This window comes from Sapajus apella, unplaced genomic scaffold (assembly GCF_009761245.1).
Source record: "Sapajus apella isolate SASKATOON/1434 unplaced genomic scaffold, GSC_monkey_1.0 scaffold153, whole genome shotgun sequence".
Classification (NCBI taxonomy): domain Eukaryota; kingdom Metazoa; phylum Chordata; class Mammalia; order Primates; family Cebidae; genus Sapajus; species Sapajus apella.
The window spans coordinates 451,012-475,131 of NW_022437093.1; the positions used below are offsets into that span (position 1 = coordinate 451,012).

The 24,120-nt window shown below is 45.9% G+C and overlaps 2 protein-coding genes across 12 annotated transcripts in view; one reads left to right on the plus strand and one right to left on the minus strand.

The window, feature by feature from the left end:
* Positions 1 to 24,120, plus strand: part of LOC116541672 (cytochrome b561) — a 45,860-nt gene that overhangs the window by 18,087 nt on the left and 3,653 nt on the right. The window contains exons 6-7 of one of the 3 annotated variants that reach the window (XR_004264892.1): positions 15,014 to 15,179; positions 17,519 to 18,395. Coding sequence is in view for 1 of the 3 variants with exons in the window: in XM_032266067.1 (XP_032121958.1) it covers positions 15,014 to 15,086 (73 nt within the window). In the remaining 2 variants the exon portion in view is untranslated. Of the gene's footprint in view, positions 1 to 15,013; positions 15,373 to 17,518; positions 18,396 to 24,120 lie in introns of those variants that run through there. The other 2 variants (XR_004264893.1, XM_032266067.1) reach the window with 2 other exon arrangements.
* Positions 1,858 to 24,120, minus strand: part of TANC2 (tetratricopeptide repeat, ankyrin repeat and coiled-coil containing 2) — a 435,131-nt gene continuing 412,868 nt past the window's right edge. For 7 of the 9 annotated variants that reach the window (XM_032266053.1, XM_032266051.1, XM_032266050.1 and 4 more), the window contains 9 exons: positions 23,985 to 24,118; positions 22,948 to 23,071; positions 17,642 to 17,817; positions 17,203 to 17,335; positions 16,626 to 16,655; positions 15,700 to 15,791; positions 13,648 to 13,794; positions 11,109 to 11,209; positions 1,858 to 9,509 (listed from right to left, as the gene is read on the minus strand). In XM_032266053.1, the coding sequence (XP_032121944.1) occupies positions 7,544 to 9,509; positions 11,109 to 11,209; positions 13,648 to 13,794; positions 15,700 to 15,791; positions 16,626 to 16,655; positions 17,203 to 17,335; positions 17,642 to 17,817; positions 22,948 to 23,071; positions 23,985 to 24,118 (2,903 nt within the window). In that variant the 3' untranslated portion in view covers positions 1,858 to 7,543. The remainder of the gene's footprint in view (positions 9,510 to 11,108; positions 11,210 to 13,647; positions 13,795 to 15,699; positions 15,792 to 16,625; positions 16,656 to 17,202; positions 17,336 to 17,641; positions 17,818 to 22,947; positions 23,072 to 23,984; positions 24,119 to 24,120) is intronic. The other 2 variants (XM_032266054.1, XM_032266049.1) reach the window with 1 other exon arrangement.

Here is a 24,120-nt window from a genome sequence, read left to right on the forward strand (position 1 = left end):
CCTGGTCAACATGGTGAAACCCCGTCTCTACTAAAAATACAAAAAATCAGCTGGGCATGGTGGCGCGTGCCTGTAGTCCCAGCTGCTCAGGAGGCTGAGGCAGGAGAATTGCCTGAACCCAGGAGGCGGAGGCTGCAGTGAGCCGAGATCGTGCCATTGCACTCCAGCCTGGGTAACAAGAGCGGAAACTCTGTCTCAAAAAAAAAAAAAAACTGGGGGTTTGGCCAGATATGGTGGCTCACACCTGTAATCCCAGCATTTTGGGAGGCCAAGGCAGGAGGATAGATTGAGGCCAGGAATTCGAGACCAGCCTGGGCAACATAGCAAGACTCCATCTCTGCAAAACAAAACAAAAGTTAGCAGGGCATGGTGGCACACTTTGTGGTCCCAGGTACCTGGGAGGCTGTGGTGGGAGGATGCTTAAGCTCAGGAGGTCGAGGCTTCAGTGAGCTATGATCACCACTGCACTCCAGCCTGGGTGACAGAGTGACATAACACTCCCACTCTATCTAAAAACAAAACAAACTAGGCTGGGCGCAGTGGCTTATGCCTGTAGTCCTAGCACTCTGGGAGGCCGAGGTGGGTGGATCACTTGAGGTCAGGAGTTTGAGACCAGCCTGGGCAACATGGTGAAACCCCATCTCTACTAAAAACACAGAAATTAGCCAGGTGCACTGGCGGGTGCCTATAATCCTAGCTACTAGGGAGGCTGAGGAAGGAGAATTGCTTCAACCCGGGAGGCGAAGGTTGCAGTGAACTGAGATCGTGCCACTGCACTCTAGCCTGGGTGACAGAGACTCCGTCTTTTTTCTTTTTAAAAATCTATCTATCTGTCTGAGATTTTGCCAATGACTTTTTTTTTTTTTTTTTTTTTTAAATAACTGGAGCAGCCTAGGAATGGTTTTGAGATTGTGCAGGTGGCTGCTGCCAGAGTCCCCCCTTCTCTTTGAAGGCAGTTGTGGCGTCCAGGCTGGGCTGACTGTGTGGCCTGCAGTTTTCCCAGGCTTTGGGAAATGTAGGTAGTTGCACAGCAGCAATGTTTGTTGAGCACAAATCTGATGGCTAGAGGAAGTGGTCTCCTTCCTTGCTTGTCCCTGAAGTAAACACAGAGGTGGCAGTTAGGCAGGAAAGGCTGCAGGCCTAGTGCTATTCCCTCCTCTTCCCTTTAGAAGGTATTGAGTCTCCAGCCAGTTGCAAGAAACCTGCCACTTTTCCACACACAGTGCAGCTGCCTAGCTCTCTGTATGGTGAGGACTGGAGTTCGACCAGATGTCTGATGAAAACATAAGGCCCCTTGGCCTCCAGCTGCAGCCAAGCCCTTGGGTCTACAGTGCGAGCTGTACCCCTGCTTGCTACCCTCTCGGGGATGCGGTCTGAAATGTAACCACTCAAGCTGGCAGCCCTCCGCAGCCTTGGCTTTTGGTAGGGTGGTTGCTCACGTGCAGCTTCAGCTACAAAATGAAACAAGCTCAGTACTCCCTTGGTTGGCTGGAGGAAAAACCTCTTCCAATGAAGAAAAAGCCTCCCTTTCTCGACGAATGTCACAAGCCTGTGCTGACAGGTCCTAAGAAGGGCCGTCTCTTGTCCACAGCTCTCTCGAGAGCCTGTCACAGTGTCCAACTCTGAGGAGAGGAGGCGCTCAGTAATGTGACTGAGGAAATAAATGCACAAAGGGGTGACTCTGAATATCCCACAAGAGGCTGACCAAATCACCAGGAATTTGGCCTTAGCCCTAACCTGCCCAATTCCTCCTGGGGGAAGGCGCCTCCCCCATCATGGCATCCTCAGGAGGGCCAGTGTAAAAGCCAACTCCCTGAAGAGATTGTAACAGAAGGAGAAAAGCATCACACCACCATGTTTTTCCAAGTGTTAGCCATTTATAAATAAGTACATTTGCTTTCATACATACAGTTCATTGTACAGATGATAATCTGTATACATGGGGCAGGAAAATGCATTCATTTGAACTTTTCACATCTATCTCTCACAGCTCACATGTACAGACAAGAAAACTGCTCAAGCAAGTACAGCAAAGGAAAATGTCTTTCCTTTTACACAGGGGGCTAGATGCCTCTGTTGGGTGTGGGTCATCCCCACTGCACGAGTTCACAACTGTGTGGTGTTCAATATATTAGGATAGAGAACAAACATGCATTGGGTAATATACTGTACAGAGAAAGTCCTTTACATCTGAGTCATAGAAAACCTAAAGGAAAACTAAGTGCATTAAAGCTTTTTCCAGCAAGTGTCTTGAAAGGACAGCAAAGAGGAGGAAGAATCAAAATCATATTAGTACAAATCACTCTTTAACTGTAGACTGTACATGTCTGTACTAATGAAAATCATCTTGGATTTGGAGGAGACAGAACAGAGACAAAGATGCTGTGCTAGATGGAAAGGAGGCCATGCCGGAAAACGGCACCTGCCCTGAGCCTGATGAGGAACTGGCCTCACTCAGCAGGAATCAGCCAAAGGAAACAAAAGCCAAAACAAAACCAGAACAGGAAGTGTAACTTACAGGATTTCCAAAATAACCTGTGAATGAAGTGGAGATCTGGAGCCGGCATCTCTAACTATTTTTTTCCCCCCAGTAAATTGGTATGCAATAAGGCAGGTACATTCAAGTACTGAATTTTCCAGAATTAACTCTTGTCTGGCTCTGGGGACTAAAGGGAGTGAGTTGAGCCCCATCTAACCAGACTTTCTGGTTAGCAATTAGCAAAAGAAAAATTCAGCCAGCAAGTGCTACAAAAACAAAGCAGCTAGGGCACTTCCGTTCCACAGAGTAGGTCTATCTGGAAAAACGAGCGTGGCGCTGGCCTGCATCTCTAGCATCCAGCGGCAGCCTGGCAGGTCAGCTCAGCGTCGGAATCAGAGTCAGCAGGAGGCAATGAGATGATAGGGGTGAGGAAACATGAAAGTAACACTTGATTTTTGGTGTCCAATTATGCGTTCATTTGGTACTAACTTTCAAAGCTCTGACTGTGGCCACCACCTGAGGGTGGCTCAGCTGCTGTGAGGCTTTGGACACCGAAATGAAGGTTACCAACACTTCAGCCCTTGAGTGGTCTGTATGACAAAAGGAGTTGATGAAAACCCAGTGATTATTCAAGTAGCGCTGCACAGTGGCTCCACCAGCCCCCTTGTGCTTGTGTCCGGGCCCCCAGCCAGCCACCTTTTCTTGGGAGCAGCCAGAGCTGAGTTCAAGGCATTGCATGGTGAAGGGTTCCATGACACGTCTTTGTAGGTAGCTCTTACCCCTAAGCCCTTTGTTCATTGCTGTTAGTCATGGTGGATGGTCGGTCTGGAATTCCTAGAGGAAGAGGAGAAAGAGCCGCACCTCCCAGTGAGCAAGCAGCAGGACCACACAGCCCTCGGTGTGCAGGCAGCAGCCGGCTGCCTTTGCAGATCGCTTTCTTGAGAAAAGGACAGCCCAGGAACAGACAGGCAGGGTGGGTGAGGCTGCTGGGCACTGGGAGCATCAAGAGGAGGCCGGGCACAGGGGTGGGCACCTCTTGCCCCTTGGGATAGCCTGTTCCATTTTGTGGCAAAGATTCAGTGAGCACTGGTTTTGTCCAAGGCATTTCTGCAGTAGAAAAATAACTATCTCTGAATCAAACCACCCAACTGTGACGCTTCTGTAGTGATAAAAGCTGGAGGCTGAGAGGAACTGAGAAGAGGGAGGCTCATGGGGAAGAAGAGGCTTCTCCATGTACCCATCCCTCCACCACAGCGAGGGAGCTCTGGTCAGCCTTCTCCCAGCCTCTGCCTGGCTGAAGTCCAAAGCATGTAGTGTTCCAAGAGTTCGCCTTGCACAACGGGCATGGATGCATGAAGACCCCTTCCAGGCCTCTGTTCCCTTCTCCTGAACTTCTGAGCATGCCTGCCTGTTGCCCTGGAAGCAGCTCCTCTCTCCTGAGATGCTGCGGTTCTTTGCTACAAAACAAGCGCCGTGCAGAGCCACAGTGACACCTAGTGGTAAACTACGGTGAAGCACACGTGACGTCCACATAGCCCACTGTATATGACTAAAATCTAAGGAAAAATACTTATGGATATTAAATTAGATACCGATTATTTTTTAATTTTTCTATTGGGTACATCTCTGGAATATAAAAATACCAATATTTAGAGAGGGGTTCATAAACTACTATACAATATAAGGACTGAGAATACCTTTCTCTAAGCTGTTCTGTTTACAATAATTTAGGAAAAGTGTTTAATAATCCAGGCTTAACTACATTAACAAACTTGTATATCTGGACAACAACCTGGGGTACTGTACATGATTCTAATTAATGGGATTTTCCTGAGCCATCGAGTTTAAGTTATACACATCTAAAAAGAGGGGCACGTGGGAGAGGAACGAGAAGGGTTTGTGCTCTATTAACTTGGGACTTTAATAGTGCACATCTGCAACCCGGACAAGATACAACAGCAGATACAAAATGGTCTCCATTTTGTCATGCCAAATTCTCATGTTACACAGGTTTTCCCTTTACTTTGTAAATAAACATTAATTGTTAATTGTTAATTGTGTGCCTTACTGATCCAGTAGATAAAGTAACCGTGTCTCAGGAGTCCCTAAGAACATTGCTGGAAAAGCACTTTAAAATCACTGCAAATATTTTTTGTATTAAAAAATTCTTAATCTTTTTGATGCTTATATACAACAGTTATTTCTTGTGCTATAAATGTTGTGATCCACTGCTTGATGTCTTTCTTTTCCTTATTTTTTTTCTTGAAAAATACACTAAAAGACAAGAGCGGTTCTGCTATTTTCTAATGAAGACATTACTCACACTTAAATATCCAGTATTTATCAGAGTTACAAATTCAAACAGTAAAGTGCACCCATTTATAGACATGATGTGATAGAAACCCATTAGTGCAAGAATTCTGGGCAAATGGAACATACAATTTGGTGAGAGACCTATTAAGCAGAAGTTTGTCACCTCTGTCCTCATTTCAGGGTGATAGGACTTGAGTGAGTGGAACTTACCAGTTTCGTCTGAAACATTTCCTCCCACCTAAAGCCAGACAAGGACTCAGCGAGTGTTCGCTGCTGGGGAAGGGGCAGCTCTGAAATACAGTACTCAGATCGTCCCATGGCAGTGAAGTAGCAAACAGGGCACAGGCAGTCTGCTTATAAGGAAAAATGTCTCCCGCCCCAACAAGCTCTGGTTGGCATTTTCTAGTCAAAAACAACGGGCACGCAGCAGTGATACTTACTCCCTCTTATAATGGCAAAAATGATACTTCCTCTTATGATGGCAAAAAAAAAGTGCATCTGACTGTTGACATTTTAGGTGTTTTGCCCAATACGGTATAGACTCTAAATCTCCTTTTTGTCCTGGAAAACTGAGAGACCCTGGGGACAAGTGGCATCAGTGGCATATTTGTAAAGCTACGGGACCTGCTCATTCGCCTGGACATGTGATGGGTGGATATGTGGTGTTCCAAATGAACAGGGGCACTTTTCTAACAGACACTGAGAAATTCTTCAAAACGCAATGGCTCCTCAGGGAGAGGCGGATATAAGGAATAAGATGCAGAGGCCAGCAGTGCTGAGAGCCGGCCAAAAGGGATCTGAGAGGCCACTGGGCTCCTGGCTAGAGGCTGCCGCTAGCGCTACACGTTTCATCTTCCCGATGTGAGAGAGAGAAGGCCGCAGACATGGGAGAGGATGCTGAGGCCCACCCTGGTCTAGCTGAGAAGACCAGTCCTCAGGCAGGAGGGAGGGTGGGAAGAGGCCGGGGCTTGAGTTAGCCCAGCTGTTTGCTTCCAGCACAAAGAGACAAGTCCTGGCCTGTTTTAGGTTTGGGGGTGAAGAGGTCCGTCTATTTGGCAGAATCTGAATTAGTAAAGAAATGGTTCTGATCTCAGGTTCATGCTCCCTGTGTCTTAGTGACCCCTTCAGAGGGCACGTACTATTACAAATGCGTCTGGTCATAGCTGGATGTTTATTCAGGAAACTGCCCTTCCTGCAGCCCTTTACTAACAGAGCAGAAGGATTCCTGTAACAGAGAACTAATGCTGCTTTGTTTTGCTTTAGTTGCTTAGTTTGTTGGGTTGAGTTGTTCAGTTTTAAGAGCTGATACACAGCCAGTACCAGGCCTGTGCTAAGGGTTTGGTTTCTGTATTCCTGCTATCCTCTCAATGGTGGCCTCACTTACTCGAAGGTCAGCCTACCAAATGACCACGAGACCTAGAAAATGTGTAGAGTGGCCAGATCAGAAGCTTGCGGTCCAGCTCATGTCCCCACCCAGGACTAGAAAACAGGCTGAAAGGGGTCTTTCTTCACCCTGAAACACTTTTTGCTGTGTCTGACTTTAAAATATCACACTCTTAAATACTCCTAGAAGAAAAGAAATCGTTCCTGTAATAGTAATAAAACCACACACCTCAAAACGGAATTAGACAACGACTGGCCTGGCCCTGGGTGGAAATGCTGGAATCAGTCTTTTGGTTCCAAGAGATTCCAATCTGCTTCTGAAAAACCAATTTTTGTATGATACCACCAGGGTTGAAAGAAAGAGGGCCAGTAGAACAAAATACGGCTCTAGGTGAAGATCCAGCTAACGAGACTTTCGCACCAGCCAGCCTTCGGGAAGAGTTTCCTTTTTGTGGAGAATGACAGTGATGTATCAGGATCTAAAAAGTATATGTCACCAGGACGGACTTCTCATAGCCTTTCATCAAGAATCCAGAACAATCCTTTTTGTTAATGTATTTATTCCCTCCCCTACCCTGAAAAAGCAGCAGCTTTTAGTGGTTAATTGTTGGCTAAAAACCTAGAGAATACCTCTCAGTGAATTCCCTTAAAAAAGCCACAATTCTCATCTAATTTCCTTGGCTGACTGCACTATTTAAAGGGCTGGTTGTTTTTTAAATGTTCCTAAAATGCCTCTTGGAAAGTCAATGTAGTGACATTTCACATAATTATATTGGGGTTTTCTTCCAATTCAGCAGACTTCTCTCTCTCTCTTCCTTTTACCCCTCTAGAAAGACCAGCAGTCTTCCTAATGCACACTGTAGACCTGGTGGCTGCGGGGAGCTGGCGGTCTGGGGAGAATGCCTGCGGCTGGCTGTGGGTGCCACTGGCTAAGAACGCGAAGGCAAAGGGGCAACACACACTTTTCTAAAGCTTCTAGAATAAAACAAGAACACCTTATTTTTTAAAAAAAGGAAAAAGACATTTACACAACAACGTCAGTGAAAGCGATTGTCTCCTGGAAAAAGCTGACCAGTGTGTCTGATCTCCCTGGGTTAAAGCACACGGCACAAAAATCTCCTCGTTGGCATCTGAAGAGAGGGAGAGAGCATGTGGCTGGGCACAGACAAGAGAAACTGAAGTTCTGGCTCACTGGAGGCCAGCTTCCCAGTCGGCTGCATGCAAAGGATTTCAGCATGTGCGCTGCCACCTCTGAACACCACACAGAAACTACATGAGAAATTAAGCCAGAGAACTACCTCAAATGTGGAAACCAAGCCTGAAAATGTGCAGTGAAAACATACGGGTCTCACTCCAACAAAACGTCTTTTAAACATTAGACTCCACAAATGGTCTCTTTGGTTTGATAGGGGATGTCTGCCCTTGCCGAGAGTCTCGGGACAGCTGCCTGTACAGGTTGTCCTGGTATGCCTGAGCCACAGGTAGAGTCCGAGCTACCTTCACATCGGGATACGAGGAGGCCTGGCTGACTCGCTCTAGGAGGTCTCCGCGAGATCCGTTAGCCAGCATCCCATGGGGGCTGTAATAATCGTCCTCCAGCAAATGGCCATTCTGTGCATTGTTGGTTTTGTTATAAAAGGCAATGTTGCTGATGGATGATGGTGGACTGAAGGACTCGGGCTGAGGCAGGTTGCCTGGAGACGTGGGACTCAGGACGGTATCCACGGACGACACTGCCCAGGTCCGATTCTGCTGGTGGAGGTGGGGGTACTGCTGAGTCCGTGCTGTTTTATCTATGATCCCCATGAATGGTGTGGTCCTGGATCGGGTGGGCTCACTGGGGTAACCTCCTTGAGTGGGAGACACTGGCGACAGCTCATCACATGACCTCTCATATGCCGGTTTCAGTGGGATCTCCATTTGCTGGATGGAAGAAGATGGCCGGAAGGTCGGAGTTAGGTTGGAGGTGGAGGAGATACTATTGCTAGATGGAGAGAAGCGAAGGCCTACACTTTGGGAGTGCAGCAGCGGCCTGGGAGTTGGCGGGTGGGGTTTGATTTCGTTAGGGTTGACGCTAATAGGTCTTCTGATTAAATGTGACACGTCAGGGGAACCTAGTTGGCTGGGGGAACGCTCCAGATCTAGTTTTGAGTGACAGACTGGGTAATAGGATGCTGACTGGCTGCGTCCGATCTGTGGTGTCTGGCTGTATCTCACGCCACCTCGGTATGCTGAGGAAGGTCGCTGTGGAAGATCCTCTTTGGTCAAGCCTCCGTGCTGACAGATGGCGCCTGCACTCAGGCTGGCTTGGACATGCTGCACTGGCCTCCCATCCCCTACAATTCCCCCGATTGACCCTTGATAAACCAGCCGGCTCTGGCCGACTCCTATGTCTCCTTGTGAAGACTGGTATTTACTCGCCATTGAATGGGCTACTTGACCGTAGGCTCCAGTGGGGATGACAGTGCTTGAATGGACGGCTGGGCTGGGCTGGTTACTTCTCACAATCTGGGCCTTGGCAGGCTGTAGCCTGAGCCCTTGCTGGGGAACTGCCACAGGGAGCTGAGGCATCTGGTAGGACCGCTGGGCCATTTTGGATAATGGAGATTTGGGTCTGCCAGGAAGCTGACTGACGTTTGTTTCCTGCTGATAGCGCACGGGTGAACCAGACTGGGATCTATAGACACTCATACTTTCGGCTGGAGGGCTGGCCCGATACTGAGGGCCTCTCCGGAGAGGGGAAGGGGGAGGGCTTGGGTATTCTTTGCCCTGCCCTCCCACAGGAGGGGGGCTGAAGCGGTAAGATCCTCCCTGATGAGCTGGGGAAGTATGTGGTGGGCTAGGCCTATAATGTGAGTTCTGATGAGTTGGAGAAAGGGCAGGTGAGGTGGACTGATAGCTCTGTCTAGTGGGCGAGCCTACAGAACTATTGGACCGGAAGTCAAAAACCTGATGAGAGCCAAGAGGGGAGCTGGAGATGTAGGCTGTGTCCCGATGTGGGGGAGAAGAGGGTGGGCTCTGGATGACTGGGAGCCCCTGGCTGGGCCGGGCCTCTGTCTGGAGGCCAATGGAAACATTTTCAACATCCTGCTCCAGGTACTCCTCCTCAAATATATCCTGTACAGAGTATATGTCTTCATGCTGTGGTTCAGGTTCTGCTTCTTCCGGCAACTGCTGCTGAGGCTGTGGCGGGGGCGGCTGCGGCTGCGGCTGCTGTGGCTGCTGCATCTGTCTACACTCTTCTTCCACTCTCATCAGAAGTCTCTGGATCTCACGGTTGTTTGGACACAGCTTGATGGCCTCGTTCAGGTCCTCTAAGGCTGCTGCAAACTGTCTGCTTGACAAAATGTGAACACAGGAACTGGAGTTATTCTGAATCCAGAGAACTCACCGAGAGCTGAGAACACGGTCACTATCTCAGAGAACTGTGGTGGTGTCTGTGGGAGTCTGGGGTGTTTTGGTTTGGTTTGATTTGTAGGGAAGGAAATAGGTTAGACTCATTCTGGAAGAGTCCGAACGATTCCCTAACCCATTCAGCCTCCATCTTCCTTCTGGCCTCTCTGGGAATAGTGGAGAAATGTCCCCATTGTGCCAGTCCAGCCAGGCCCTTCAGGAAGTTGTTTTAGAGCCCAAACACACACGAGGCAGTATGAGTTGGGTGGGGTTGTCATTTACAGGGTCACTGTCAAGTAGCTTAGGAACAAAAATAACTATAATATTTAAAAATCTTGCTGATCCAGCAGAAATTTTTCTTTATGTTCTCAATATTTTAGCTCCAAATTTCAGGCCTATTCTATTCTAGGCAGGAACCCTGTCCTCCGCCCTTTCTAACCTTCATCCCACAGAACTGCAGCATCTCCATTTGCGCTATCAAAGTGGGGCAGGCATTAGGCTTGCTGACTAGGCCACTCGGGGCTGGAGCTGAGCTGACTCCAAGGAGCCTCTAATAATTTACCAATGAAGAAATGAACTGTCAGAGACATTCCCATCTTCTCTACTAATATCACCTGAGAGGCACAACTGGCCTTGTGAAAAAGGAAAGATCCAGAGGGAAAGAGAATTTGAGTCAGGCATCTGTGAGGACTTTGTTACCCCAGCTAGATAAGAGTGCGACTGCGGCCACCATCGCTAGCCTCATCCTGGGTGGGATATTCAGGACCGTATGCCCCTGGTCACAGCAGTGAACCTGAAGCAGTTCTTTGCCATGCAGCTAGGGAGGAGGAGGGTGGGGGCAGGAGGCATAAGAGACAGTGACAAAGATAACTGACAGCAGGTTCTAGGATCTTCTGGGGAGCTTTCCTACCCAGTATCCAAACTACAGCAGATGGGCATGAGGAACGTGGAATGGTGTTCTCTTGGGTCCTCTCAATCCTGGCAGCAGGGACCTCCTGACTCCGTGTGTGTGTGTGTGTGTGGTGTGATGATGATTTAGGTGAGAAGGAGGTCTGATGCCACCAGACTTGAGGAGAGCCCCAGAAGGAAGACTAAATAATCCGGGATTCCCCAAGTGCCTAAAGGAAAAGGAAGAGGAGCCTGTGATGTTAAGTGACCCATCCTACTTTTCCCTCTGAAAGGGGTGGTGGGATGTTCTGCTTCAGTGACTTCTTTCAGTCACCACTGTCTCTTTAAGCTAGCTGTTTTGGGGGCTGGAAAGTGCCTGAGACATGGCAGAGGCCTCCTGGAAGAAGCTGCCATTCTCCAGTGAAAAAGTGTTTTTCTCCCAAAGGGAAACATCTGTGGTCTCCACAGCCCAGCAGACTGGCCGATCTCTAGCTGAGGGCTGGACTGTTGCAGCCATCCCCGAAGCCTGGCCCTGAGCGTTCTCAAGGACAGAGATGGGTTTGGGTACATATGCCCCAGGGTGGCCGACACTGCCTTGGCCAAATTTTCAGAGAAGAGACCTCTTGCTTTCACCCTCTCTCTCTCTCCTCACCTGCTGCTGCGTTTTGCCCTTGCTCTCGCATAGTAAGCTTCATAAGATTTCGGTTTCAGCTCCAGGGCCTTAGTAGCAAATTCCTCCGCCATTCCAAAATCCTGTCATTACAATAGGTGTGCAAATGAGTCATTGATGACATAAAAAATAGACAACTTGGGAATAAAACAAATTATTTGTACATTTTTTTTTGACATTTATGGATGGAACACCTGGGACGCTAGATGGGCCTGACATGGCTCTAGCCGCGGGGCCTGTGGGCTGAAAGTTCCTTTTGCTTTTGCCCTGTGTAGCCCTGCGACTTTTCACTGGTCTTTATCTGCCCGGAATATTAAAGTAGTTTTAATTTTCCCTCCTTTTGCCTTTCTAATGAAGTTCTCAGCCTGGAAGCCAAACGCCAACCCTTTCCAGTGAAGCTCCTGAAGTTATCCACACATGTAGGAGGCAAACACACCCATGTCCACACCTCGTATGGACCCTCGTCTGAGCCCCACACCTTCGTGCTACACGCACTGCACTTTGGCTTTCTAGGGGACAAGTGAGAAGGTGTCCTGTGAAGTCCGGGAGGATGACATCTGTAAAGGAAAACTAGAGGGAGAGGGGGTGTCAGACAGGCGTGAGTTCAATTCTCTGACTGGCTTCGTAACTCCTGGGCGTATTGTGTATTTTCTTGTCTATACCTACTCCAGAGGCAGGATCAAGTGTGATACAGCATTTAAAAGCATTGCACAGTTCCTGGCACATAGGTGCTCATTAATTATCCCTTTCTATTTCACAGAGGCTTCTCTGCTCTGTTCCTTTTCTTAACCGGTTCCTTACTTAGGAAACACTTAAAAACAAAACAAGAGAAGGCCCCAGCTGTGACTTAGGTCTGTGCTATCCCTGGAGGAAGATGTTCACAGGGATGCTATCCTTACTTTGGGACCTTGGGAACAGAGACCATGGGGTGGGGAACAGTGCTGATTAGGCAGAGTCTATGGTTTTTAGTATTCCCTTAAATACTAAGCTAAATGGGAAGGTTTTCCCCTTCTTTTAGTGTCAAAGCCACAGTACAGCATGTACTGGTAGCCTCTGGTTACAGTCATGATTCCTAAGGCAGAAAACAAGGCCTTGGGCAGAACAAAGGCCCTGGGGCATAGGTAAAAAAAATTTACAAAGTTGATGGGAAATCCTCTACCTAAGAAGACAGACGTCTGGTGCTGGGTGCAATGTTGGCCCAGGAGGTGATATTAGCCGCTTCTGAAGAAATGTGGAGCTAGAAAGAATTTCATCTTCTATGGGTCACCTTCTGTCCCTGCTCTGCTTCCAGCCTTACCCTTTTATTTGTTCTTTTGGGACCATCGTTATTCCTGAGAATATGAGGGTATTTTTAAAAAGTCTGTTATTTGGTAGGGGAAAGAGATCAGTGGGTTGGCAGCAACTTCTGAGCTGTGCCTCGTCCTCACCAGCGGGTGCCAGGGGAGGCCTTGGTGCTGTTCCTTCCATTTTACGGGAGACCCTATGGGCATGAGAACCTCACTGTCTCCCAAGACTACCACCCTCTCCCTTCCCCAGGGGGCCCCACGTCCCCACTTCCCTCAGCACCCTGGGACAACTCTGCCTGAGGGCTATGGATGTGTTCTCTGAGACAGACAGGTTTATCTCGGGCTCCTTCCAACATCAGGGTTTAGGGTCTGGATTGGATAATCTAAAGGCACACAAATCATCTTTCTGGAAGACCTTTGGCCATGAGGTTTAAATCTTGTTTCTTTCCAGCTGAGTTTTTAATTGATCAAGACATCTGTTTGGCTTGGATTATTTTTATCTCCTGAAGAACTATGAGACCTCAGGCTGGTGGATGTCAGAGACTCCTGACACAATCTTAGCTATTTCCAAAATCTGAGCGCGGGTTCTTGGCTTGGAGTGTCTTTATGTGAAGGGGCAGGGGCTGAAGGCATCTGAGATGGGTCTGTAAGGCAGGCAGGAAGGACCGAAGCCTACCAGGGAGATGATAAAGGTCCAGGGGGAGTTCTGAGATTTCCTCTAGGGCAAGAAGGGACATGGTGTGCTGGGATACAAAGATGAGGAAAGAGGCAAAAAGTTCAAGAATAGCCTCAGAAATTAACCTTCAAGACCATGGTCCCCAACCCTCTTCTTAGCCCTTCTTCAAATGACAAGAGAATATACTGAAAGTAGTGACTAAACTCCTATCTAATTGCAACTGGAATTCTAGTGGCCACTGCTCTCACATTTTCCCGAAGACCAGAACACTGATTTGGTGGTATGGGGGTGGGGAAGATGGTATTCTCGTCATTTTCAGTGAAATTATGAACATTCAGAAAGCTGCAAAGTACTCGCAGCATTGACTTCTTTACAGTTTGAGATACAGATTGTACTTAGACTTGATTTCTTTCAAATTGCAAATGTCAGTGCTCTGTGAAGGACAACCAAGTTCCAAATGGGGCAGAGGAGGATTTTGGGGGCCTGGTAAAAGCTAGTGAGTGACATGGGCTATCAGCTTCCAGGACTGCAAAAAGGAGTTGGGGTGACAGGGACTTACATTCATTTTCCTGCGACACCGAGACAGGTTGAGGAGGAGAGACACCTTTAGTTCCCGGAAAGTTTTCAAGTCCTCACCAAACCCTTCTCTAGGGAACTTCTTCAGGGCGTACTGGTAGCGCTGGGCAGCTTCCTTTACTTTACCTTTCTGATGGGAGCACAAGATGGTGAAACACACAGTTGGTCTGCTGAACAGCTGAGGAAGTGTGGTCCCCACTCCCTTCCTCTTCTCAACAGCTGTTACTAAGGGCTAACCCTCCCAAACACCGGCCTAGAGAGGAGTTCTGGCCCTGATGATGAGAGCAGAAGGGTCTAGTCTTTTCTAAAGAAAACTCACCTAGCAGGAAAGGCAAGATTGAGGCAATACCCAAGATACAAGCCAGGGAGACAAAGCCTTGGCAAATGGAAGGCCCTGGACCCTGGCCTCCTAACCAGATTCCAAAGAGGCTGACCATGCTCATTTCAAAGCTCCTTTTGCTTGAACTGATCTATCTATGACACATATGACCTCCTAGGCCCATGTACTCCTAAATTACTATTCCTTCATTTCTGGCTTGTGCTTGTCTGGAGAACTCTCTTGCTGGTCTGACACTCCACCTGGCCAGCCCTCTAGAAGTCATTGTCTTCTTCATGAAGGATGTGGGAGCTAAAGCAGTCTAGCGGATGCTTCCCTAATCTCATTGCATAAAATACTGATCAGCGTTCCCCATTTTTGGAAAAGGCATGGAGTAGGATGGCAGTAGAAAAGTGAAGTTTAGAGTCTGGGATTCCATCTGATATTGTAGGAGGGATTATCCAAGATGTACAGCTATGACCAATTTAGACATCTGGCCACAGTGGCCAACTTTTCTTCCACTTTGTATCTGAAAAGCTATAAGCTGAGCCCAGAAAGATGCAGGCAGCATCTCCCACCCCTTTAGCTGATCTTTATCCACTTTGTTCCTTCTCTATAGTTACAGCTCCCCAGGGATCCCAGTCTTTTATTTTTCCCTTAGCACCATTCACTAAGGAGAGATTTGGAGTCTTTGAAGGTAGAATTCTGAGGGGAACAATAATGGCACTGCATATTTTCATTACAAGAACTCCTTGCCTTAGAATACCAGAAGTTATGCTATAAGCAGGGCATAACCTGAGAGCAATGCCATTGTGAAGGCCATAAATATGACATCTAGAGTCATGAGGACCTTCTTTGAAGCCATGTAGAATCAAGGTTGGGCCAGGGCTCAAGCTTCCTGAAAGCCCACGAGTCCTAGATTACCAAGACTCACTCAAACGGTACTTAGAAGACAGAATTCTGCTCCTAGGAACTTGTACACTCCTGACACAGGTGAGAATAATATGCTTCACCACTATTCTTCATCTTTTAGGCCTGGGGATGTGTCAGTGATGCCTGCTGCCAAAAACTGGGTTGGATTTGTATGCAACTTCAGGAGAGGATAATCCAGCTGATCTCGACACAGTGCAATGGCTTTCACATGGAACAGACCAAGGGAGTTTATTTGTGTTCAGGGTATGGAGACTTCAGCTTGAACTGTGAGTACAAAAAGACTCCACATTTTTTGTTGTTGTCATTCAGTGCATGATTTCAAACAAATCTTCTAATTGTTATTTGTCTTGGTTTCCTTTTCTTACTCAAGGATGCTGATAAGCTATTGTTACGATATACTTTGTAATCTACGTATATATTATGACGTATGAAAGTTAAGATCAACATACTGGAAATAGCTATACTATGTAATTTTATTTTTACTGGTCCCATGAATCTCCAAATCCTACCTAGCAGATTCCATGTAAAAATCTACATAACCACCGGTTAGTGACCAGGGAAAACTAGGGCCTTAGGTCGATCAGCTACAGGCGAGTGTAGGCTACTTTTGCTCTCTTGGTAAGGCAGAACCCCAGGATCCCCAACACATTAGCCCATCGCTGAGGAATAGTTTTCTCCCTTTGCCTCTACAACCAAGGGTGAGAATTATCAAGACTTTGGAAGATTCTACACGTAGGAAACAGTGAATGGCTGTTCTGAAGAAACTGTGTCCCTCCCTCCCCTCACCTTATAAAACATGTCCCCCTCTTCCATCAGCTTGCTCAACAGGATGATCATGATGTCTGGCTTGGAGGTGGCCATCGCCCATGTGGCTGGACCTGTAGTGTACAGGATGCATGATGGGTAAAAAACTCATACAATGTAAGGGTGGTAGGAAGCTAGGTGAAAAAAATACCCTGGGGGAATTTCTGCTGAGAGAACAACTTGCTCCACAATCGTGACCTCATCTTTTAGACCTGGGAGTATTTTAGTGACTCCCGCTGCTAAGAAGCTGTGTTGGATTTGTATTCACCTTAAAATAAGAATATTGGAACCATGTGAGCCTGCCCCACGTGAGGGCAGCAAAGCCTGCATGCTGCATGTGGGCAGGCAATGGCTTAGTTTGGAATTATGTTAAATAAGGAAATTGGGAGAAAGGATTTATATTAAGCATTACTGCAGGATTTGAAAAGTTCAAAGAGGGTAATTTATTTTGGGTTTGGGACTCAAAACCCCCAGATGTTTAGCCACTTAACTTTAAAATATGTACTTTGCAGAAGGGAAACCACTAATAGTTCTAAAGGTTCCCTTAGATGGTAAGTACCAGCTAGGACTCCCTGGGATTCACTTTGAAGCAGGAGCACAGTTCGAATGTCAATCAGACATGAAACAAACCAACATTACTGAGGATGACTTTACCCACAAAAAGAAAGAAAAGGTTAAATTGATTAGTTTACAAATGCCTGAATTATTTACAAACTATGCTTTTCAAGGTTAGTTATCAAAAGTTCAAGTTATTCTCTACAACAGTCATTAAAAAAAATCTTCTTTTAAGGTGAAGTAAATTAAAAGATTAGAGGTGTAGGGAACTCATGCAGGCTAAACCAAAGAGGAGAAGGCAAAGCTGACCAAGCCATCAGACCACGCCTGATGCTGACAGCGGTGAAATATACCTCGTGGGCGACTCGGTAACGTCTGACAACCTTCAAAGAAAGGAGAAAACAAAAAGTTGTAGGAGAGGAAAAAAAAAATGGATGAAGGTGAAAAAAAAAAAGAAGGAAAAAGCAGCAGTGAGAGGCAGGCAGCACAAAGCCAGCATATCAGCCAACCCTCATCTACAGGTCTGTGGGCTCGGGGAGCAGCTGGGACAGCGGCAGCAGGGACTTGAGTCTGAAGCACATTCAGAGCAAGGGAAAGCAAAGGCTCACGCAGTGCAGAGATCCAGGATGCTGACAGGGTGGGGCTGGAACAGAGGCAGTGCTGAGAGGTGCTTAAGGCCAGAGCAGCCTCCTGGCTAAGGCTACAAGGGACATGGTAGAGAACCATGTGGTTCAGGACACAGGGGACTGCAGACCATGGCTTGGATGGCGCTTTCTCTGGGCTAAGAGCCTCTCTGTTCACTTGGACAATAATTGGGCCAGGGAGGAGGGGGAACTATATACGCTCACACCAAATACCCAGGGCAGCCAGACCACTGGACCAGTCTGGCCCCTGGGCACAGATGGCCAACACCCTCTTCCCTTCTCCTACCTATCTTGGCTCCTTTCTTCAGAAGAGTGACAACCACAGAGGTGTTCCGGCACCCCACGGCCCTATCCAAAGGGCGCATTCCACTGTAGTCAACATGCTCGATCATGGCCCCATGATCTACCAGGAACTGGACCTAGGACACGGATCAAGCAGAGCAGTTAGGACAGGCATGGCTCAGCACTGTTCCACCAAGGGCTCTGGCTGCTGCCTGCCCTTCGACTGCTGGCCTGAACCAGGCTATGGAGCCATGATATTTCAGGCCTTAGCTACATTCTTGATCTTCAGTAGCAATTTGAATGTTCCTGTTCTCTGGCAGGTATAGATCTGAGCGCTCTGTATCAGGAATCATCAATACCTCACTCCACTTTCGACCCCAGCTAGTATGGATGGAGAACAGCCCCTCTCCCTACTCTCCCGAGGCTTGTTTAAAGGAACTCACCACCTCAGCATCACCATAGAAAGCTGCCAGATCCAGTGGGGTACGGCCATTCTTGTCAGCATGGTCTGTGGCAGCTCCGTTATCCACCAGAGAACGTACTACTGAGAGATGGCCCTTCAAACAAGCCCAGCTGAGGGCTGTCAATCCTTCTTTGTCCATGAGAGCAATGGAGGCACCTGCAAAGGCAAGTGATAGCACAGGGCTGAGGAGACACGGAAACGCACAGCAGGCAGGGAAGTGTGTTGAAGGGGCATGCTCCACCAAATGACACCGCTTGCTTCTGGACTACTTCCATGTTAAGACTGATCCTGGTATGCCAATTATGTCTCAATAAAACTGTTAAAAGTTCATCCTACAAGCTTTCACTAACACAGATTCCAGTTGTTTCATTGGGTATTCAAGGTCATCCACAATCTATTCCCAATTACTCTCTATAATTAAGTTTTATTATTCCCCTGTGAGAATCCTCTACTTCAGCCAAATGGATGTGCTCACTGCCTCTCGAGGCTCCCAGAAATCCTCCTGCATCCTCACTCTCGGTCACGTTGCTCCCTATGTGGAAGAGCTCTTCTTCTCCCAAGACTTGCCTCCCATCCTCCCATCCTCCAGGAACTATCTCCATCCTCCTGCCTCTAAGAAGCTTCTCATGGTTCACTGCTACCTCATCTTAAATATGCTTAACGTAAGTCAACTTATTCCATTATTTATCTATTCTTATGTATCCTATTTGCAGGTAATAAATTCTCAATGAGCATTTTCTTCTTTTTTACTTTTTTTTTTTTTTTTTCCTTGAGATGCACTCTTGCTCTGTTGCCCAGGCTGGAGTGCAGTGGCCCGATCTCGGCTCACTGCAACCTCCACCACCTGGGTTCGATCAATCCTCCTGCCTCAGCCTCCAAAGTAGCATGCAGCACCAGCTCTGGCTAATTTTTATATTTTTAGTAGAGACGGGGTTTCACCATGTTTGCCAGGCTAGTCTTGAACTCCTGACCTCAAGTGATCCGCCTGCCTTGGCCTCACTACACTGGAGCTCAGTGAATGTCTTCTGAACTGAGCAGAAGCTTTCCATTGATAATGGTGCTAACTCCTTGAGACAGTCTCCTCAAATAGGAGCCCAGGACATGTTTGTCACTGATCACAGTGCCAGGCCATTTCTCCCTCCACAGGTGGGGGAAATAAACACGGGAGAGGACACTGAGCTCAGGCCACAAAAGAAATCTAGAGTTTAATAAAGTTAAATTCATAGAATCACAGAGTAAAATGGTGGTTACCAGAAACTAGGAGATGAGAGGGGACTGGGGAGATGTTGGTCAAAGACACAAAATTCACTTAGGAGAAATAAGTTCAAGAGATCTACTGTATTAGTTACTAACTAGTACACTAAATCTACTCTATAGTTCTTAACTATAGTCAGAGTGATAGTTATTAATAATATACAACTGAAAATTGCTATGAAAGTACAATTTAAGCATTTTCACCAGAAGAAAAATGGGTAAGTGTGTGAGGTAATGCACACGTAAAGTAGCTTGGCTTAACCATTCCACAGTGTATACGTATGCAGCTTTGAGTATCCCTAATCTGAAAATCTAAAATCAGAAACACTCCGCAATCTGAACCTTTTTGAGCGCCAACTCAAAGGAAATACACATTGCAGCATTTTGGGTTTCACATTTTTGGATTAGTAATGTTCAACCAGTAAGTATAATGCAAATAGTCAAAATGCAAAAAATAAAATCCCAAATGTGAAACGGTTCTGAAACAGAACATACAACCAGGTATTTCAGATAAGGGATACACAACCTGTATAAACCATAAATATTGTTCAGCATAAATATCGTTCCTTGTCTATGTTTAGACATGTTTAGCTACACAGACACCACACTGTGTTACAAGTGTTTACAGTAACTCAGTGCAGTAATAGGCTATACAGGTTTGCAGCCTAGGAGCAACAGGCTGTATATTATGCAGCCTAGGTGTGTAGTAGGCTATACCATCTAGGTTTGTGTAAGTGCATTCTGTGATGTTTACAAATGACAAAATCACCTAAGGACACATTTCTTAGAATGCATTTCTCTGAACATATCCCTATGATTAAGCAACACATAACTGCATATACAATTTTTACTTGTCAATTAAGTATTTGGCTGCATGGAGTGACTTTCTATAATCCCAGCACTTTGGGAGGCTGAGGTGGGGAGGATTGCTTGAGGCCAGAAATCTGAGATCAGCCTGAGCAACATGGTAAGACTCTGTCTCTACAAAACTAAAAAATTAGCCAGTTGTGGTGGTGTGAGCCTGTAGTCTTAGCTACTAGGAAGGCTGAGATGGGAGGATCGCTTGAGCCCAGGGTTCCAGGCTTTGGTGAGCTATGACCAGGCCACTGAACTCCAGCCTGGGTGATGGAGTGAGACCTTGCCTCTAAAAAAAAAAAGACAAAAACAAAAAACAAATACAACAAACAAGAAATTCAGAGTTTAAACTCCTCAGCCTTATTCAGTAACTCCACCTTCCTTTTTACATTCTCCACCCACTCCTTCATATTGTGCATGTTTCCTTTCAACGTTTCTATTCTCACTTGAAAGAATCACGCACACCTGCCATGCTGCTTTGTAATCAGTCTAAAATCCAATATACGTTTGGTTAAGGCCCAGACTGTAAGGCCTTCGATGACAAGGAACCTATCATTTATTTGCTAGTTTTGAAGAGTACCTAACTCTTTTCACACAGTAGGCATGCCGTATTTAACTACATCAGAGATCAACTTACTGCACCAGGACACTTAGCTGCCCCCTCAGCTGGACAGGATTCAGATGTCAGCTCAAGCTTAGGACCTGCCACAGCAGGCTCAGGGTTTACTCAGCAGTCATCTAGCCTACCACATTTGCATTCCTGGAAGTCAGTAGAGTTTGTGGTTTCCCACAGCAGGATGAAAAGCTGGAAGGGACCATACCTTAATCCTGATGAGAGCCATTTAGGTAAGGGTACAGTTTGCAATTAAAACATTGACTCTAATGTGGAATAAATTTAAATATGGAAGAGAATCCAAGGAGTTTTTTTCAGATGCAACATCTATAAATTCCCTGGACAAAGTCTCCAATGGTGGAAAGAAGTAGGATAAGAAAGCTCTGGATGTATATTAAAGAAACTGATTTTTCCAAAGATAAGAAAAGGAGTTACATATGAAACAAATCCATAATATGTTAAATACTTCCAAAATCCAATTTGCAATCTTCCTCTTTTCTCTCTCATGCAGTTAATGAAATCACAATTCTCCCAAACATCCATCTTACAACTCTGGAGTTATCTTTAACTCTTCTATCCTTACTTCCTACATCTACTCAGACTTCATATCCAAAACACCTCTTGCACATAGCCCTTCTGTTCTATTCTGAAAGCTACTGTCCTTGGGTTAGGACCTCTTTATGGCTCATCTGTTTCATTATAATGGCTTCCTAACTGATCTCCTGGCTCCTTTATCAAATCTACTGCTCACATACTGCCAGAGTGATTGTTTTTAAAGCATGCTCTGGCATCAATTCCTTATTTAAAAAATTTTAAAGCCTCCCCAGATTCTTTTAGAATTAAGTCCAGGTTCTTTTAACATGGTCCTTTTTCATTTCTTTCCATATACCTTTGCAATTTTACTTTCTCTAGTACTCTTACACTTTACTAGACAGCTCGCATATTTCGCCAAACCTGTTACTCCTCTTTGGCCTTTCATCTATGTTACATCCTCTCCCTAAATCTAGGACATTTTTCCTATTCAAATTTCAAAGCCTGTCCTAGTCTAACTCAAAGTACCCCTTTATCAGAGCACTCAGGATTCTCTGCTTTTTAAGGTATTTATCTTTATCTCTTCCTTGCCACATTATAGACCCTTTGAGGGCACAGATTATAGTGCATTAATTAAAATCAGAACTACTCATAGTTCCTAGTATAGGACCTATTTGTGCTAATGACATAGACTAAATAAATCTTTGTTGAATTCATTATTTAGTGAAAGCCTCTCATTTAAGTGCAGAAAAAAATGAAACAGTCCAAAGAAGAAAATCTCTCCATTGGTGAATGAAAGAAATACCTGGAATCTGTGGCCACGGAGCCTCTACTGGCACATGACAGGTACTTTGCAGCTATCTATCTAAAGGTTATCAGTGGCTCAAGAGGTCCTGCCTCTTTCAGTGGACTTGGTTTGTTCTGGAGTATTCACTCCTGACACAACTTATCTTGAGAATCTAGGCAATCCTTCCTCTTTCCTGCCTTCCCCAGTAGAAATGAAGATAGACATCATGAAGGCAAATTTCTTTGGTAGCTTATATGGGGGAACCAAGAGCCACTTCACAACCTGTAAGAGTAACTCTCTGATTCTGACCCAGCCTTGAGTCTGAGGAAACAAATCTTACTTGACGGATACAGCTAAAGATCCAATAAGTCTCTGACTGAGCTGTAGTTTGAAATCTTAGAAGAAACCTAATTTCTTTCTAATTAAACTACCCTCAGGTGCTGTGGCCTAGGCATCATTGTTCAGGAGGTTGATTTCCTTGAAGGAAAGTACATGTGCTTGTGGATATAATTACAGATGTTTGGGTCCAATTTACTAATAGTGGAGGATAACTGGAATGACTGCCTCTGCCTCTTGCTTCATGCAAATGCTCAAGCTCCACTAGATGGCACTGCAGAGTCACCAGTGACGAGCTTTTTCTACTACAGAGGTCCACCATCAGCAGCCACCGTTAGGCACAGGTCACAGCAAGCAACGGGAGCCTGATGTGCTTTACAATGGTGGTGTGACCACTGTCTCCTTTAACTTATTTCCCATTCACCAGGAATTTGTGGATGTTGGTAACTGTCAAAGGGAATTTATTATAACAGGGTAATAATCTTGATTCCCCAAATAGGATCCCACAGTCAGCAGGGGTCTTCACTGCAATTTGCCACCTTTGAATTCAAGAAAAATATTAGTTGTGCAGGCTTACAAAAGAATTGATAAAGTTAAAGTCAAAACACAATCCCTGGAAGATGAACACTTATTGAGTATATATTTTTTAAAAATCAAAATTTGGAGACTACTGATCTGAATGAGAATTTACAATATGTTAATTTCATTTAAATTCCTCAAGTCATAAAGAAATAGTGTCAGAGTTAGAAGCGTTCCACTGAATACAAGATGGGAGGAGATGGCATTTCATTTTCCAACCAACTGGATTAATATCTGTTCTTCATATCTACTGGGAACCATTGCTGGAAATCATGAGTTCACCAGGTAATTATGGGCACTAGCCAGCCAGCTTTAGCATCCCAAGACTAACCTTGTGCAAGTAGGAAGTCCACAGTTCCTAGATGGCCTTCGGAGGCAGCCATCATCAGGGGAGTGCGGCCCTGCTTGTCTGCCATGTTGACATCAGCTCCATGGGTGAGTAAAAGATCAACAATCTGCAAGTGCAGAGAAACAGGAACCAATTAGCCCAAAGAAGAGCTGCTGAGAAGACATGTGCACACTATCTCTTACTCTGTACAAATTCCTACTGCTGTATAAGTCACCTCTATATGTATCTTTCCACTGTAAGAACCCCGTATAAGTACCTGTATAGTCCTAGTACCATGTGATTTAATATCTAACTCTCTTATGGAGAGCCAAATGAGAAGGATTCAACTCTGAATACCTTGACTCAGCCACCATGTAAAAAAGAAATTAACAAAGGTCAAGATGTAGATTAAACAATTCCATGGTGGAAATTCCAACATAAATCACTCCTTTATTGCCCTCTAGTGGTTGCAAATCTGCCTGCAGTTAATACTTCCAACTGAACAGAACATAGTAAAGTGTCTCTGGTAACTCTTTAGGGCTGTTTGGCTTCTACGGCCTTTTTTCTATTCAAATACTTCTGAAGATTATTATCAGTGTGCTTTCTTTTCCATCCCAAGTGTATAAATTAACATTTATCCAGAATCCAAACATCTAAAAGGACTGTATCACTAGAATTTGCATTCACTGCATTTTCTTTCAGTAAGTCTCAGATACTTGCAAGTAAGTGACTAGCAGAAGTCTGCTGAGAAATGAACCTTCCAAGGAGTCTTTGGATACTGTAAAATGTGAGAAGGAGATCACTCTGTTATCTGGACAAAAGTAGTTAGTCCTTCTATACAATCTATATCAAGTGATGGTTTTGAATGTTAACTGTTACATGCTCAATTAACCAGAATATTCATAACAAAGGTCCAAGTCTCAAACTTGATCACTGCTGAGTAACCCAAACTTTACTTGTGATCATTCTGCTCTCTGCATCAGAAGTCCTGACTTAGAACTCAGTCCTGCCTGAGGGACTGGTACTGGCCACCTGCTTACCTGCCAGTGGCCCTGGCGCACAGTGCTGAATAGCGGCACTGCCCCTCGGCGGTTTGGCTGGGCCACTGCCGCCCCTTGTTCCAAGAGCAGACGGCACACCTCCAGTTTGCCCCTTCCGGCTGCAGCTGTTAGGGCT